The 16551-nt window shown below is 37.9% G+C and overlaps 1 protein-coding gene across 6 annotated transcripts in view; it reads left to right on the forward strand.

Moving 5' to 3' along the window:
* The window catches only part of mrtfba (myocardin related transcription factor Ba), a 248290-nt gene extending 233975 nt beyond the window's left edge, over window positions 1-14315 (forward strand). For 5 of the 6 annotated variants that reach the window (XM_063059101.1, XM_063059104.1, XM_063059103.1 and 2 more), the window contains 6 exons: window positions 492-1526; window positions 3417-3539; window positions 5164-5322; window positions 7618-7761; window positions 8861-8921; window positions 10324-14315. In XM_063059101.1, coding sequence (XP_062915171.1) covers window positions 492-1526; window positions 3417-3539; window positions 5164-5322; window positions 7618-7761; window positions 8861-8921; window positions 10324-10862 — 2061 coding nt within the window. In that variant the 3' untranslated portion in view covers window positions 10863-14315. The remainder of the gene's footprint in view (window positions 1-491; window positions 1527-3416; window positions 3540-5163; window positions 5323-7617; window positions 7762-8860; window positions 8922-10323) is intronic. The other variant, XM_063059106.1, reaches the window with a different exon arrangement.
* Window positions 14316-16551: the final 2236 nt, after the last annotated feature.

Raw genomic sequence — 16551 nt, forward strand, 5'->3', positions numbered from 1 at the left:
TAAATGAGTGGCCATTTGGGCGGCAGAGCTGCTTCCAAGCCTCACCAGATTGTTTTTGTTTTTCTATGGCATCACTGACAAGGTCAACAATTTTTGAGATTTGATTGTTGAATCAATTCAGTGGGCAGCCATTCAGATTACACTGGATCTGGACTCACATGTAGGACAGACTGGATTAAGGCAAGAGATTTCCTTCCCTTCAGAGCTCTAACAAATGACCATTACTCTTGCTAGCTTCATTCGTTTTAAATTCAATACTTAAAATTTAAATTACCTTGTGGCCATTGAGGAATTAGAACTCGTGTCTCTTTTATTTATAACACATCCCTCTGCTTTATTAGTCTCGATAATTAATCATTATGCTGCTGTTTTAGGATCAATTCATGTCTGGGGATTCCCTTAAGTATTGATTAAAATATACATTCTCTTTAGTTTTAACTTGAAAGTATCTATTCTGCTAATTGATGACTCTCTTGATCTATGATGTGTAGGTGGCAGAACTCAAGTTGGAACTGAAGCTGCGAGGACTTCCAGTATCTGGTACTAAAATCGACCTTATAGAGAGACTGAAATCGTATCAGGACCTTAGCAACACTCCCACTGCTCCAGCTGTAGTAATAGTCTCCACCTCTCCTGTTACAAGAAATCAGACAACTTTGACATTTCCTAGTGCTGCTCTTAGTAGTGCCACAGTGACTACAGAGGCAGCGATTACAGCAATGTCAAACAGCTTACAGTTTCATGAGAATTCAGTCTCCCCAACTCCTAACTCTCCAGCTCCTTCAGAACAATCTAATTTGAGTACTGATGATAGCAATCTCACAGATATGTTTACTGAACTGGTGACCATGGTGTCTCCTTCACAACTTGCAATCCACACTTCATCTGCAAATATGACAGTTAATGAAGACAGCACAGGGGTGAGCAAAGCTGCAAATAATGCTACTGTTCAAGGTGTTGATTTACCAAGTGCAGATATTGATGTAACTGAGAAGGACCGTAAACTGCAGGAGAAGGAGAGACAGATTGTAGACCTCAAGAGGAAGCTGGAGCATGAACAGAAGTTGGTGGAAGAATTGAAGATTCAGTTGGAAATTGAGAAACGGTGCCAGCATCAGCAGTCTGTAAATGTGAATCAGAAACATTTGAACTCTTCAATAAAAGAAGAAAACACTCTTTCCAATTATCCTAATTCAGGACAGTCCACGACTATTCCCAGCCTATCCTTAGGCCTGGCAACCAATACTAATGCTGGGACGCAGAGCCAGAATTTCTTAAAAGGACATACCTTGCTTGTGAAACAAGAAGGGCCTGTGGTGACTATTGAGCAACAGAATGTGATCCCACAATTTTACATAAACCCGACAAGACAAGCGCCAACTACAGTTATTGCTCAGGGCCAGCCTCATGCTTTAGTGACCACTCAGACAGGAACTGAGCTTTTGCTCCCTTTGGCTATTCAAGCACAGAATTCTAATCTCTGCAGCAACTCTCTGCAGTTACGAACAGGACTTGTTAATTCACAGGTTGGTAAATTGGTGTATTATTGTAAGGGAATCAAGGTACACTGAAAAGCTTGGTTTTGCATGCCATCCCAGAAGGTCACTTCATCACATGAGTACATTGAGGTGGTGTAAGGGAAACACAGGCAGACAATAAGGTGTAAGGCCAAGATGAGGTAGATTGTGAGGTCAAGTGTCCATTTTATTGTACAAGGGATCCATTCAGTAATCTAGTAGGATAGTAGCTGGCCTTGAGCCTGCTGGTCTGTGTTTTTTTTAATCTTCTGCCCAAAGGTAGGGAGCCAAAATGAAAATGGCCAGGGTGGGAGGGGGTCTTTGATTTTATTGGCTGCTTTACTGAAGCAGCAAAAAGTGTGGACAGTCTCTGGTTGGTTTTCATGATGTGCTGAGCTGTGTTACTGGATTTTGTTTTGTGTCTGCAATTTATTGAACTAACATAACAGCAGTGTGGGACAGCTGTGATAATCATTCTAACCAAAGAGACAACACCAAATCAGCTGCAATAGTCATTTATTTTCAGGGTTCATATAATCTAGTAAAAAAAAGTATTATAAATTCAAATGCTGGATTATTCCTCGCAGTTTTAAAGTAGTCTATAATTTTTAACCCACTCGCATTCAATGTGTTTCAGAAGATCAAATACTCTATTTCTTATGTTGGAATTTCTAGAAATTTGACTTTAGGCCCTTATGTTGCACTAAACAGGTGCTGCATATGGTGTTTGCACCAAAGCAAAAGTCACAAAAATAAATTGTGAAATTGGAACATCTTTATTGAAATTAATATTGTTTTTCTCCTCTTTAACAATGCTAAAAGCCAGCAGCATTGCTTCAATCTAGTGCTGCTTTCAAGACAGGTAGCCAACTGCCAAAGATTTTTATGAGGTTGCACCAGAGCATGTGGTGTAAGGTGAATAATAACAGATTGATTTCTCGGGGGTATGTTCTCCATTTTAACATGAATTCAAAGTTACTTTTTTGACATGTATACAAGTATACACCCAGTGGTTACTCTATTAGGTACAGGAGATACCTAATAAAATGGCCACTGAATGTACTTCTGTATGTTCCTGGTCGTCTTCTGCTGTAGCCCATTCACGTCAAGGTTTGACGTGTTGTTCATTCAGGGATGTACGTCTGCAAAGCGCTGTTGTAATGTTTCTGTCACTTTCCTGTCACTTTAGAACCAGTCCTGCCATTCTCCTCTGACCTCTTTCATTAACAAGCTGTTTTACCCACAGTACAGCTGCTCGCTGTATGTTTTTTTGTTTTTAGCACTATTCTCTGTAAATCTAGAGTCTGCTGGGTGTGAAAATCCCAAGAGATCAGCAGTTTCTGGGATACTCAAACCACTATGTCTGGCCTTAACAATCCTTCCACCATCGAAGTTGCTCAGATTACATTTGTTCCCCATTCCAATGTTTGGTCTGAACAACAACTAAACCTCTTGACCCATGTCTACGTGCATTGAGTTGCTGCCACATGATCAGCTGATTAGATATTTGCATTAACAAGCAGGTGTACCTATTAATGTGGCCACTAAGTCTATGTACAACAGGTTCAATGAAAACCCAGCACATAATCATATAATTATTTATAAAGCCCTTGAGTTGTGTGCTTTTTGATCCTGTTTTAACATTTACCATTTCTAAGTTTAAAAGAAAGCCTGTCATGTTGATGGCCTAGTCAAAAGTGCAGAACACAATGGGGAAATGTAGTCCGTGAGGGTGAATGAATAACAATAAGATTTTCCAGTCTGCTAATTCAAAGACATGACTTACTTGAATTTATGTTTGTAGAAGTCCTGTTGTTTTAATGCTGGTTTTGGGTGAAATGCAGCTGTATATTAAATAGTTCAGTTTTCACTGACAAGCTGTAAATGTTTATTTTTCAGTCCCATTCACAAGCCCAAGCGCCTGTCCCTGTCCCTACCTCTGCACCTGCACCAGCTTCAGGCTCTCCAGAGCAACCACAAACACAGAATCCTATGCCCCAACATAGTGCACAGATGAGAAAGGTTTGTAACGAAAATAAGCTTTAGCAACAGTGGTGTATTTTAATATTTGAGTAATATTGTAAATATATTGTTTGATTAAGCATTTTTGGTTTACAGAATTCATTATGGGTTGTATGTAAGAAGTTCTTGAATGGCATATGTTATTATGCCATGACGTTATATGTATGTGCCTCACTAAAGTAAAGCAAAGAATAGACACGTTATCTACGGGATCTCATGTTTTCTTTTGATTAATTTTTACGTTACAAAACATAACAAGTGGAGTACAAAATGTGACTTTATTTTGAGTTAGAAAACTGCATGTTTGAAAACAGGACGTAATCTTTTCCTTCCCAGGTGAAATACTGCTATTTTGAGCTGACAATACAAAACCTCTCATTGCTGGTCCAAATTAAAATGACCTATTCATATCCAGACCCGTCCTACCAAGTGACCTATGCTTCTTTTAAAATAAATTGGTTCAAATCTATAAACATATTAGAGTAACTAAGCTATTTTAAAACTGGATGTCATTCACTTTTTGTATTACTACCATGGGACAGAATATTGTGGTCAGATTTGATTTTAACAAGGTTGTATATAAAAATCGTATGGCCACATTTGTTTTGTATTTGGCGGATTCATTACCTGCCATGTGGCAGATGATTATTACAGTAATAGCCCCAAAACATGGAATTTCTGAAGTCTTCACCAATCCTGCTGAACTCCTGTTAGTCTCCTTCCCACTAGCCAGTCCCACGCCGAACTGGTCTTATTAATGCATACGCCAACAGCACTCCCAAACACTCTGCACTTTATGACGACACTTTCCTTAAAGCATCTACCTTTGTGTTAGCCTGTCCCATTGTTCCCTAGCATATGGAACAGCTGTAGCCTAAGGTAGACTAACACTTGGTTTTATTATTAATGTCACTGTCCAGGGAGATGTATTGGAAATGGCCCTTGTACCTAATGGCTTCAACAATTTGAAGGTTAACTTTGAGGTGTCACTGATTCACAAGACTGCAAGGTCCTCGGACATATCTGAAGCTCTCTCTGCTCAGTGCAGCCCCCTGTGTTCCCTGCTTCGCATTTAGTGGGCAGTCAAGAGGTCACAGCTTCCGTCAAGATTGTTTCGGCCATACACATCTGATGTAGCAAAACCCTGAAACCTGCCCATGGAGATGACTGTATTCTTCAAGTCTTGTTATTTTCAATTTTCTTTTCATCCACAATCAATAGACATTTAAAAATAAGGAGAGTGTGCTGTACAATTTTTGTGCTATTATCTGTTTTTAAATTGGATTCTATAAGCTGTATGTGTGCATCTTGTTTTTACTTGCAGTTTATGCAGACTACTAAGGTGGGCATATGACTACCATAGTACATTTTTAACGTGGAAATGTTAACGTATTTACTGTAATATTTTTCCACTTTAATCATAAAATCTGTTTTATTGGTTAATGAGTTACACTAGATTCTTGAATTCTGAGTTCTGGAAATGTTCTAGTTTCATGGTTTGCTAAGTTTCCAATTTAAAGATGTATGTTCAAGTATACCAAATCTCATTTAAGGAAGGAGCATTTGTTTTTGTGTTTGATTCAATAGGAATAATGTCAACCTTACTAAGTTTTATAAATTACAGGTTTTTACATCCACATCAACACCAAATGTGTTTCCTAACCACATTCAGACTGCAGCACCAATGCAGCAGTGTTTCATAAACACTTCAGCAGGCGATGTGTGTCAACCAAGGACAAGCAGTATAAATACTCTTCACAATGGACCCACTTCTACGCAAAAGGTAATTGCAGAAGCAATGTGAAGTAAAGTGGCAGGATCCCATATTTTTTTAACCATTCTGTTAAATATTTGCACATTTTCCTCATTGGAGTAATTAATTTAGTTTCTGTAATGGATTAATTTACAGAATTATCTTCCCCTATGGATAGGATAATATCTTTTGGGATAATTGTTTAAAAATGTGAACTGTGTGAAAGTCAAAAAAGAAAATTTAAAATAAAGCAAAAAGCCCAGCATCTTGTATATGTAAGCCTCCTGATCATCAGTGGGCTTTAGGGAAATTTATTATATTACTGGGCTGCTTCCATTTTCTTTCTGGCATTAGGGACAGCAAACTTAACTGTAGTTTGCTTTGAAAATCACAGTTCCATTTCCTTTGGATTTCTTGCTACAGTTTGTTTTAGCTGTATACAGTTGTCCCTCCTTATCCGCGAGTTCCGCATGCGCGAATTCAACCAACTGCGAATTGAGAAAACCCAGAAGTGCTCTTCCAGCACTTGTTGTTCGAGCACGTACAGACTTTTTTTCTTGTCATTATTCCCTAAACAATGCCGTATAAGAACTATTTTACATAGCATTTACATTGTATTGGGTATTTTAAGTAATCTAGAGATGATTTAAGGTATACGGGAGGATGTGCGTAGGTTATCGTGGATCGGGATCGGAAAAAAACAGAAGTTCTCTTACTAAGTAAGTTAGAACAGGTCCATCCAGTATTAGTGTCAGTTAGTCAAACGTTTGGCTTAGTATATAGTATATATTTCACCTTTCTATGCATATAAAACACTTAAGAAACGTATGTTTCAGCGCCGGGCTCGGGAACGGAAGTTCCCAAGTTTGATCCAGTGACAGACCGCTCCCGAGTTCAATCCAGTGACAGATTGCTCCCGAGCACACTCTCCAACTGTGCCAGATTGATATGGAGGATCAAAACCCCGAAACCCAATAATTAAACCACTACTTTGCTTAGTAATAATTGTAGCTTTCATCGGGGCAGGACCTTCCTTACTTTATCCTTTAAAATTGTTCCTATGGTTGACCGACTGTAGCCTAACGTTTTTCCAATGATCGAAGGCGTTTCACTGCTTTCCGATCGCTTTATTATTTTCTCTTTATTTTCAATCGTGATTGTGATTACTTTCGTGAACAGAAACACTGCGGGTTTAGAGCTCCGCTGCCGGGTCCTAATGTCCACTGCACTAAGGTTAAATAAGACCTGGGGTTCCACTGGGTCCTAAGGACCACTGCATTAAGACAGGTTGAATAAAGGACTTGAGCATCCGCGTTTTTTTGGTATCCGCGAGGGGTTGCAGATAAGGAGGGCTGTTTACTTTTTTAAAAAAAGCTTTAAAGAACTCTAAAATTACCAATTATTCTCAGGTTTGCACACTTTTAAAAGCTTTAAAGAAAATTAAGTCATTGAATATTTTAATTGATCATTATTACTAAACAGAAAAATTATCCCACAAATTATACTTAAGTAAAGCTTGGAATATCGGGTACCCTCAGGACTTTGGCAGACTTTCGGATTTTATGGACTTTTGGATACTACTGTTAAAACACCATCACACTTCTAATTCACTTTTTTCAGATGCTAGTCAATTGCGTAATAGTGTTTTCCAGTGACCCAGGGAAAGAAACAAATCTAATGGGTTTAAAGGATCCAGTGAATTGAAAATGAGTTCGGGAAGAGGACACTAGTGAACTTAAAAGAACACCGAAAACCTAACTCTGAGTTTAAAGGAAATCTGTTCAAGCCAGGGGTTGCCAGCCGTTTTTATTCCATGGACCGATGTCATTTAGCGAGGGGTCTGTGGACCCCAGGTTGGGAACCCCTGGTTTAAGGGAAACTTGGGCCAGATGTAGAATCAGCACATCAGAATTTCCAAACAATGGGTTGTCAATTATTGGAGTTTGAATAATTAAAGTGTGGACTGTATTTTACAATTCACTGCATTGAAGTCCTAGCCGTACTCAGCCACCTATGTTGGACATATCAGATCCTTCACGTGCCCAACACTAGACCCCAAAGAAGGCACTCTCTTTCAAGCTCTATGACAAACGATTGCCAAGTGGGAGGTTTCAAGGATGATCTCGGAGTCCTCTTAAGCAAGTTAAATATATCCTGAGACTGATCATGGTCAATCAAAATGGAGATGGAGCATTCTAGAGAACCTTCACTACTTCCTGTGCCTTCAGTGTGCTCCCTGCCATCACAGGAGAACATTTCTATAGATTTATTCCTAAAGACTGACTACATGTACTAATCTGCATTCTTTTATCAATATCTCTACAGTCTGGACCATGTACTTCGCCTTCTCAGTCCCAGCAACCATTTACAATCCACTCCCCAGTCTTTAGTAACTCTGTTTCAAAGACAAAAGATCCTCCTCGGTATGAGGAGGCAATCAAGCAGACTCGCAATCTTAAACAGCAGGAGGTAAGAAGGATCCCATAAACAATAATGTGTTGTACTTGGCTAACAATCCAATATTAACTATTGGGAATGATATTGCTACTAAGACAGTCCTTTGAGGGATGAAACATACAAGCTAGTCTTTTGAGAAAAAACAGTAGATTTACATAGTCATAGTCATACTTTATTGATCCTGGGGGAAATTGGTTTTTGTTACAGTTGCACCATAAATAATTAAATAGTAATAAAACCATAAATAGTAATATGTAAATTATGTCAGGAAATAAGTCCAGGACCAGCCTATTGGCTCAGGGTGTCTGACCCTCCAAGGGAGGAGTTGTAAAGTTTGATGGCCACAGGCAGGAATGACTTCCTATGACACTCTGTGTTGCATCTCGGTGGAATGAGTCTCTGGCTTGTTTACAACTTGTTTATTTAAATAGAGATATGTAGACTGGATTCATTTGATTTGAAAGTAAAGCCAAAGTTTTTTGAAACATAAGATTAGAGTAAGTCAGGAAGAGGAAGCTGCCCTCTTGCCACCCCTGCCCCCACCATCCCTAGCAGGAGGAGCATCCAACATTGAGCCCTTGGCCTCCTAAGTGAGACTGGACAGCCAGGAATAGCAAATGACTTACCCTGAATAGCTCCATCACATTAGAGTTTTTAAAAAATCACACACATTGGGAAATAATGAGAAGATTCTTCAGACTGTGCAATTAACGTATAAATTGGATGTATAGGTAGAAGCAAAATCTTTCTAATCTTTTAAGAAACAGTTGGATGTCTTTTGCACTCTGCCTGATCTTTCATTGATCCTGGTATAGTTACTATTCTATAGATTTGCTGAGGATGCCCAGAAGAAAATGAATCTCAGGGTTGTATATGGTGACATATGTACTTCGATAATAAAATTTACTTTGAACCTTGGATGTTGTGCTGAGGAAGATAGAAGAGTTTGCCAGATGAATAATGTAAAATGGGACAGATGGTTTTCTTCATCCTGATTTAGTGCGACTTTCAAGTTGTGTCGCTGCCTTCTAACCATATGTATCTCAAATTACTTTGCACAAGCACATGAGCTTATTATATAAACTAACGATGCCATCTTGTGTTTTTATAGGTTTTCAATGCACACAGTCAGCAGATGGATGACCTTTTTGATATCCTAATTGAAAGTGGAGGTAATATGAATTAAATATATTGACATCATGATCTGACTAACGTAGTGGCAGCATGTGAGAATATGGAAGGTTAACAATTTAAAGAAGTTAGATTACTTATTTGAATACAGTCTTCCTCATTCTGTAAATAGATATTACACTACTTATAGAACTTGTATTCAGTCAACTTCCACTTACCCAGAACTAGAATTCAAGAGAGTAAATGATTCTGGCCTTTATGTTTCATAATTAGATGCAAGCACAGTAACACCCAAAATGATTAAACGATGTTAGGCTATTATAAACCATGAGGTCCAAAAAGGGCATGGGATATTTGACAGGCTACGACATGTATAAACAAACAATATTTCAAACTCTTATGCTGCTGCAAGTTCTTAAGCATTTACGTCATAAAGCTGTCCACATGATCTGTACAGCACTTTGGTCAATGTGGGTTGTTTTTAAATGTGCTATATAAATAAATTTGACTTGACTTGACATGGACAACCACTTCAGTTACGATTCATGTCATCATTGTAATCTCATTCATGGACATAGTTCTCATTTAAATTCATGACATTTTTATAATTCTCATTCTCATTTTCACAAATCATAGCTAGAGCAATCATTTTTAGATTGGGAAAGCTGCAATGAAAGGATATTGTGCTATGTTTCTCAATGGATACATACATTATTAAAATTTTTCTAACGCTTTACAAGTTTCTATTTTGCGGGATTCAAACAATTATTGAAAGTGTACAAACCAAGTCGATTATTGAGAGCATGCTCTATCTAACTCAAATTACATTGTGCAAATTTTCAATTGAGTTATTTTTCAGCTACCTTGAACAATAGAATCAATAGATTTTTTTCTTTTGTCCCAATTAAGAGTAATAGAGCACTGCAGCATGGAAACATGCTCTTTGGCCTATCCAGTCCATGCTAAACTATTATTATTCTGCCTAGTCCCATCGACCTACACTGGACCAAAGCCCTCCATATCCCTCCCATCCATGTACTTGTCTAAACTTCTCTTAAATGTTGAAATTGAACCTACATCCACCGCTTCCACTGGCAGCTCGTTCCATACTCACACCACCCTCTGAGTAAAGAAGTTCCCCTCATGTTCCCCTTAAATATTTCATCTTTCACCTTTAACTTATGGCCTCTAGTTCTAGTGTCATCCAACCACAGTGGAAAAAGCCTGCTTGCATTTACACTATCCATACTCCTCAGAATTTTGTATCTCTCTGTCAAATCTCCCCTCATTCTCCTACACTCCAGGGAATAAAGTCCTAATCTATTTAACTTTTCCCTATAACTCAGGTCCTCGTGTCCCAGCAACTTCCTTGTAAATTCTTTCTGCACTCTTTCAATCTTATTGATGTCTTTCCTAACTTTGCCATTTCTTGTTGTGTAACAGAGATTTCACCAATTATCAAGGAAGAATCATTGCCTGCTACTAAGATGAGAGCTGTTATAGCCAATATCTCCTCCTTGCCTGTAAACTCAGCATTGTCTCGACCACCACCAAGAATTCAGATGGCTCCTCTTCCAATGTCACTAGAATCAGCAAATAATCTCACTATTAGTACAGAAAATCAACTGGAGGCCTTTCTGGATGATACATTGTCATCTGGTGGCAATGCTTCTCAAATGACGGTCAACCAGGAGAACTCAGACTCCCTTGCTTTAATGGAGGACCTTCAAAATGACCTACTGAATACATCCAGTATACTGGATCAACATCATTCTGTGATGGACCCCTGTGATGTGCATTTCTCTGCAGACAGTTCTTGCCTGAACTTGGACCTCCCCGACACTAATTTGGACAATATGGATTGGCTGGACGTGACAATGCCAGGTTCAACTACAGGACTCACTCCTGTTAACAGTGCTGCTCCGAGTGTGTTTTCCACTGATTTTCTGGATGGTCCTGATCTTCAGCTACATTGGGAGTGATATAACTAGACTTCCAGTACTCAAGCAAAAAGAGTATGCTTTCTTAGTGTTGTGTGTCAATCATCTAGCAATGGTTAGTACTCCAGTAACAAGACAAGCCAAGATGAGATTATCCAGTATGGTTCACTTGAATGTTGGCAGAAAGAATGAGTGATGAAAGAAATGATCATTCGCGGCAAACTGGCAATCTCATGGTCTGGCCATATTAAGACTACTTATTTTTAATGTCACATTTATTCTAGTGTCAGTGGTTAATAATTACTGTTGAAATTGAAAATAATTTCTTCATGCAAGTGCGCTTTTCTGTGGGTGGCCTGAGCCAAAATGCATGGTATTGTGGAGTTTATTACACTGGCTGGTTCAGTGAATTCTTATCAGTTTGCGTGAAATGTTTCATTCTTTTGAAGCAAGAGATGTTTTTGAACTAATTAACCTTTTACTACTTTGTACATTTTGTTTTAATGCTCTTTCTGCAATATGTTCATCATGTTATTGCATTAAGGTGATAATTGCCCAGAGCCAGGGCAAAACTGTTGTTTATAACGACCAGGGAGACTAAAACTATGGCACCTTGAGAGTTTAAGTGTAGTTTTTTTGGGTCACTGATGATTCTGCAAATTCAGTGAATATCACTTATCAGAGGCTCTTCTGTTTTAATGCAAGCAGATAACCCGTGACGTCTCCAGTCTGTACATTTAATACTAATTAATAAGGCTCCAGTTTCAGTTTTCTGCAAGTCATTTTGTCAACTTCCATTTCTCGTCATCTTCATCAGTTTGCTTGACCCTCTGTAACATTTAACCAAGCATTAAAGATAAAACGAGTTATTTTAGTACCACTTTTCCCACATTTCCTCCAGTTTGGGTCTATTGAACCAATTATAAGGATTCAGCATTATTTACATCCTTGACCTGTGCTTTTAAACATACTGACCCCACTAAGTCTTCAATGGAGACAGCACCAAACTAAACAAATGTGACATAATGTATTAGTGCTAACTTAATACATACTTGTGTATTTACCAAAGTGTGGTAGTTTAACAATTAACTTTTAAGATGCACCTTCTGGGGGAGAAATTGGGAGAGCCTTATTTTTATATAGGAATGAGGGATTAAAACACCTCATTATTGGCATATAATATCCCCCTTATTGGGGATGTGGCTTTGTTTGCTCCCCAGAAAATCAGGATTTGCCAAATACTTGATAAGTGAAAACAAGTGTAATGTTGTAATGCAATGTAATACTTTGACATGTTGTGTGTCCTTACAAAGGAATTAATGTTCACTATTTAGCCAAAGGGTTTTTAAATATAGAAGGTACAGATTTTATAAATCAGAGAAAAACTGCAGTTTTAAAAATTAAAGCAGGGGTAACAATTTTGAGAAGGACTATATTTTCTATATTTTACAAGTAAATTAAATTAATAAATTTATAAATACAAAAGGAAATGCCTTTACCAGGAGAGATATCTATCTGCCCTTCAATAAGTTTTCAGATGAATCCATTAGCAGATTATATACTGATGATTCATGTAATACTGATCAAATCATGCCTTTAATAATGGTTTGTATCAGATGGTTAAATATTAGGGATGGGAATTTAGGATTGTTTTGTCTTCTGAAATGTGCTGCAAATTACAATTTAATAAGTCACAGGGTTTGAATTATGTGTTGTTTAAAGTACTGAAGATTCCCACAGTGAGTCTTTATTCTTGTTGCATTGGGATTATATTTACATTGGGTTGTTGAATAAGCCCATTGTCTAGATTTATAACTACATTTAGAAATTAAACTAAAAGCACAGAATTGATTGAAAGCCAAAAGTTTAAATGCCACAGAATGTCTTGTCAAAGCAACACTCGTTATCAGTTTTTCCTATATATTTTGCATACCACTGAAATTTGAGGTTGGTAATGTGATAAATATTATTGTTCAAGAAATATGAACCACTCATAAACTGCACTTAGTACCGCCATAATTAAGGCGATTCTTTTTGTTCAACTTAGAACTCAGTGTCTTGCTTCGTGCTTGGTAACGTTATCCCATCCTATTGCCTTTTGCCATTACACATGCACATGACCTCTCATAGGAAACCTGCTCCCACTTAATTCACCAATGTTGCACTTCATCAGCTTTAAGAAAATAGAAGTTTAGGTAACTAAATCCGCCAGATTCCTTGCCCATCATTTAAAGAAAAAGACCAGTCTAAGACTTTAATAATGGCACAACTTATATTTGGGATTAATGTCCAAGATGCAAATTGAAATTGCAACACAGGCATAATGGATTGAAACACCAGTATGCTATGTTGATGCACTACCACACACATTTAATGGAAGTTTCCCCAGTAAAAGTATGACTTACAAGCCAAAGAATAGTGTATAATAGTATTACATAAAGGTAGAGATCAAGGAGACCTAATTATATATTGACATCATGTTTGGATAGATGACTGGTATCCATCTGAAAAGATAATAGGTTGGTGGTCTTGCATGCCTTTGTTAAGTAAGATTCCATCTTTGAAAGAAATATGAAGGGTTGTTATACTTTTGTGATGAAATGTTCTTAAGTTGTTTACAGATTAATTCCCTAATACAGTTACATTATAAATTCCATACAAGATAATTTATTATTTATAGATTATTAACCATGATTGACCTCCTGATTTAGAAGGGCTACAGTGTCCAATTATTTGCGATTCCACACTGTCATGCCATATTTTAGCCAGAAATGAATCCAAATTACAGCAGCCTGCTATAACTCCAAATGTAGATTAATTAACATGGATAAGTTAGCATCGTATTTTTAACCATACTGAAATAAGTTTGTCAATTAGAAATCAAATTATGGACTTAAACATGCAGAAATTTTAACTTATCTTTGTTATAGGTATAAATATACTAAACTATAACTGTGTACATGGGCAGCTTCAGGAATTTTGAGACTGGCAAAAACAAAAAGTACTGTCCTATACTCCTTTAAATTAAACTATAAATAGCTTTGATAATCAAGCAGCTACCAAAGAGGAGAAAATGCATTTTTATCCCTTATTGAGTTTTAAGTGCAACTCCATAACAGAATATCATGACCCCTCATAAAAATTCATAATCTTACTTTGTTAGCATCTCAGTTTAGTTTGAAATTGGTAAGTTTCCAACATTGAAAACTTGTACGTTTTAGCACTAGATATTTGATATAGCATATGGAGGTTCAGGAAAATAGTGTGTTTGTCACTATCAAACCATTATGCCTTTTTCAATACTGTTTGCACCCAGTGAAATTCCATATCATGTTCAAATTCATATGTTTGCACATTTGTATATAAGTGATGCATATTTTTATATGTGTAGTACATTTATTGATGAGCTTTGTAAATATTGGCAATGTTGTAGTTACTAATGACATGTATCAGCAATTTTGCATTATTGCTGTGTTTCAATAAAATGTTATTGTCCTGTGACTTGCTATGCAGCTTATTAAATGGGGAATGGTAAAATTCAGAAATGTTTGAAACATAGATCTCATGCTATTCCTGCAGCACTAATTAATATTTTATATTCAGGTATGTAACAAACTGGCTCTGTATGCATCTGAAAATGTAGCCCAAAGGTATAATGATAGGGCCACTTGTGATCTGAACTCTTTGTTATCTTTCCCATATACTCATACAATATTAATAGGATAACAAAAAAATCACAGTGAGGATGGATCCAAATTGCTATTTTTTTAAAATTGGGAACAAACAATTGACAGATTAATATTTCTAGGGTTTCCTGTCTTAAAATTTCTCTGTGAACAAACGTAGCTTCATCAGCCCATGTTGGTGTCACTTCCTGGTTGGCCCTTCACCCTGCCTGGATGAACACTCAAATTGAACTATTTCAAGCTTTCTCCATGAAATCAGACACGGGTAGTGAATTGTGAAGTTTGTAAAATTGAACTTCCTAACCTGAAAAGCCATAACATTGGGAGGTGAGGTGGGTATTTGGTGGAAGTAGTGCCTGCATTTTAGTGATGTGTTAGAGGGGCCTCAGCATTTTTTTGGACATTCTTTTGGCTTTTATCTTAAATTCACTTGTATACCTTTACAGTTCAAAATGGATGACTTTTTGCTCATCGGATTTGAAGTTCTTAAGACACAGGAACACATTTAGGCTATTCAGCCCATCAAGTGTGCTGCACCATTAAATCATGGCTGATCCATTTCCCTCTCAACCCCATTCTCTTAGCTTCTGCCTGTAACCTTTCACGTCCTTGTGTGCAGTTTGGTCTCAAAATTTAAGGACATTATTGCTATTGAGGGAGTGCAGCGTAGGTTCACGAGGTTAATTCCTGGGATGGCGGGACTGTTATATGTTGAAAGATTGGAGCAACTGGGCTTGTATACACTGGAATTTAGAAGGATGAGAGAGGATCTGATTGAAACATATAAGATTATTAAGGGTTTGGACACGCTAGAGGCAGGAAATATGTTCCCGATGTTGGGGAGTAGAGAACCAAAGGCCACAGTTTAAGAATAAGGTGTAGGCCATTTAGAACAGAGTTGAGGAAAAACTTTTTCATCCAGAGAGTTGTGGATCTGTGGAATGCTCTGCCTCAGAAGGCAGTGGAGGCCAATTCTCAGGATGCTTTCAAGAAGAGTTAGATAGAGCTCTTAAAGATAGTGGAGTCAAGGGATATGGGGAGAAGGCAGGAACAGGGTACTGATTGTGGATGATCAGCCATGATCACAGTGAATGGCAGTGCTGGCTCTAAGGGCCAAATGGCCTCCTACTGCATCTATTGTATTTTGCCCCGACCAATCAAGAATCTATCAACTGCTACCTTAAAAACACCCAATGACCTGGCCTCCACAGCCGCCTGTGGCAAAGAATTCCAAAGATTCACCACCCTCATCTTTGTTCTTAATCCCTGTATTCTAAAGTTGTGCCCTTTGGGCCTACGCTCCCCCATAATAGGAAACATTCACTCCATCTCGGTGTTTCAACATTCAATATGTTTGAGTGAGATTTCTCCCCTCATTCTTCATTCTAGTGAGTACAGGCCCAAAGACATCAAATGTTCCTCATATGATAGATCTTTTATTCCTTGAATAATTTTTGTGAACCTTCTCTGTAGTCTCTCCAATGTCAGCATATAGTTTCTTAGATAAGAGGACCAAAACTGCTGACAATACTCCAAGTGAGGCCTCACCAGTCCCTTTAAAGCCTCAGCCTTACATCCTTGTTTTCATATTCTAGTCCTCTTGCCTTCCTCACACTGACTCAACCTGCAAGTTAACCTTTAGGGAATGCTGCATGAAGACTCCCAATTCCTTTTGCACCTTGGATGTTTTAAATTGTCTCCATTTTAAAAAATGGTCTACGTTTCTATTGCTGCTACCAAAGTACATGACCAGACACTTCCTGACATTATATTCCATCTGCCACTTCTTTGCCCATTCTCCAAATCTGTCTTAAGTCCTTCTGCAGACTCCCTTCTTCCCCAATACTAACTGCCCCTCCACCTATTTTCATATCATCCGCAAACTGGGCCAAAAAGCCATCAATTATGTCATCTAAATCATCAACATACAATGTAAAAAGAAGCAGTCCTAACGTCATCCCCCACAGAACCCCACTAGTCACCAGTTGCCAATCAGAAAAGGCTCCCTTTATTCCCACTCTTGGCCTCCTGCCAATCAGCTATTG

Source organism: Mobula hypostoma, chromosome 9 (genome assembly GCF_963921235.1).
Source record: "Mobula hypostoma chromosome 9, sMobHyp1.1, whole genome shotgun sequence".
Lineage (NCBI taxonomy): Eukaryota > Metazoa > Chordata > Chondrichthyes > Myliobatiformes > Myliobatidae > Mobula > Mobula hypostoma.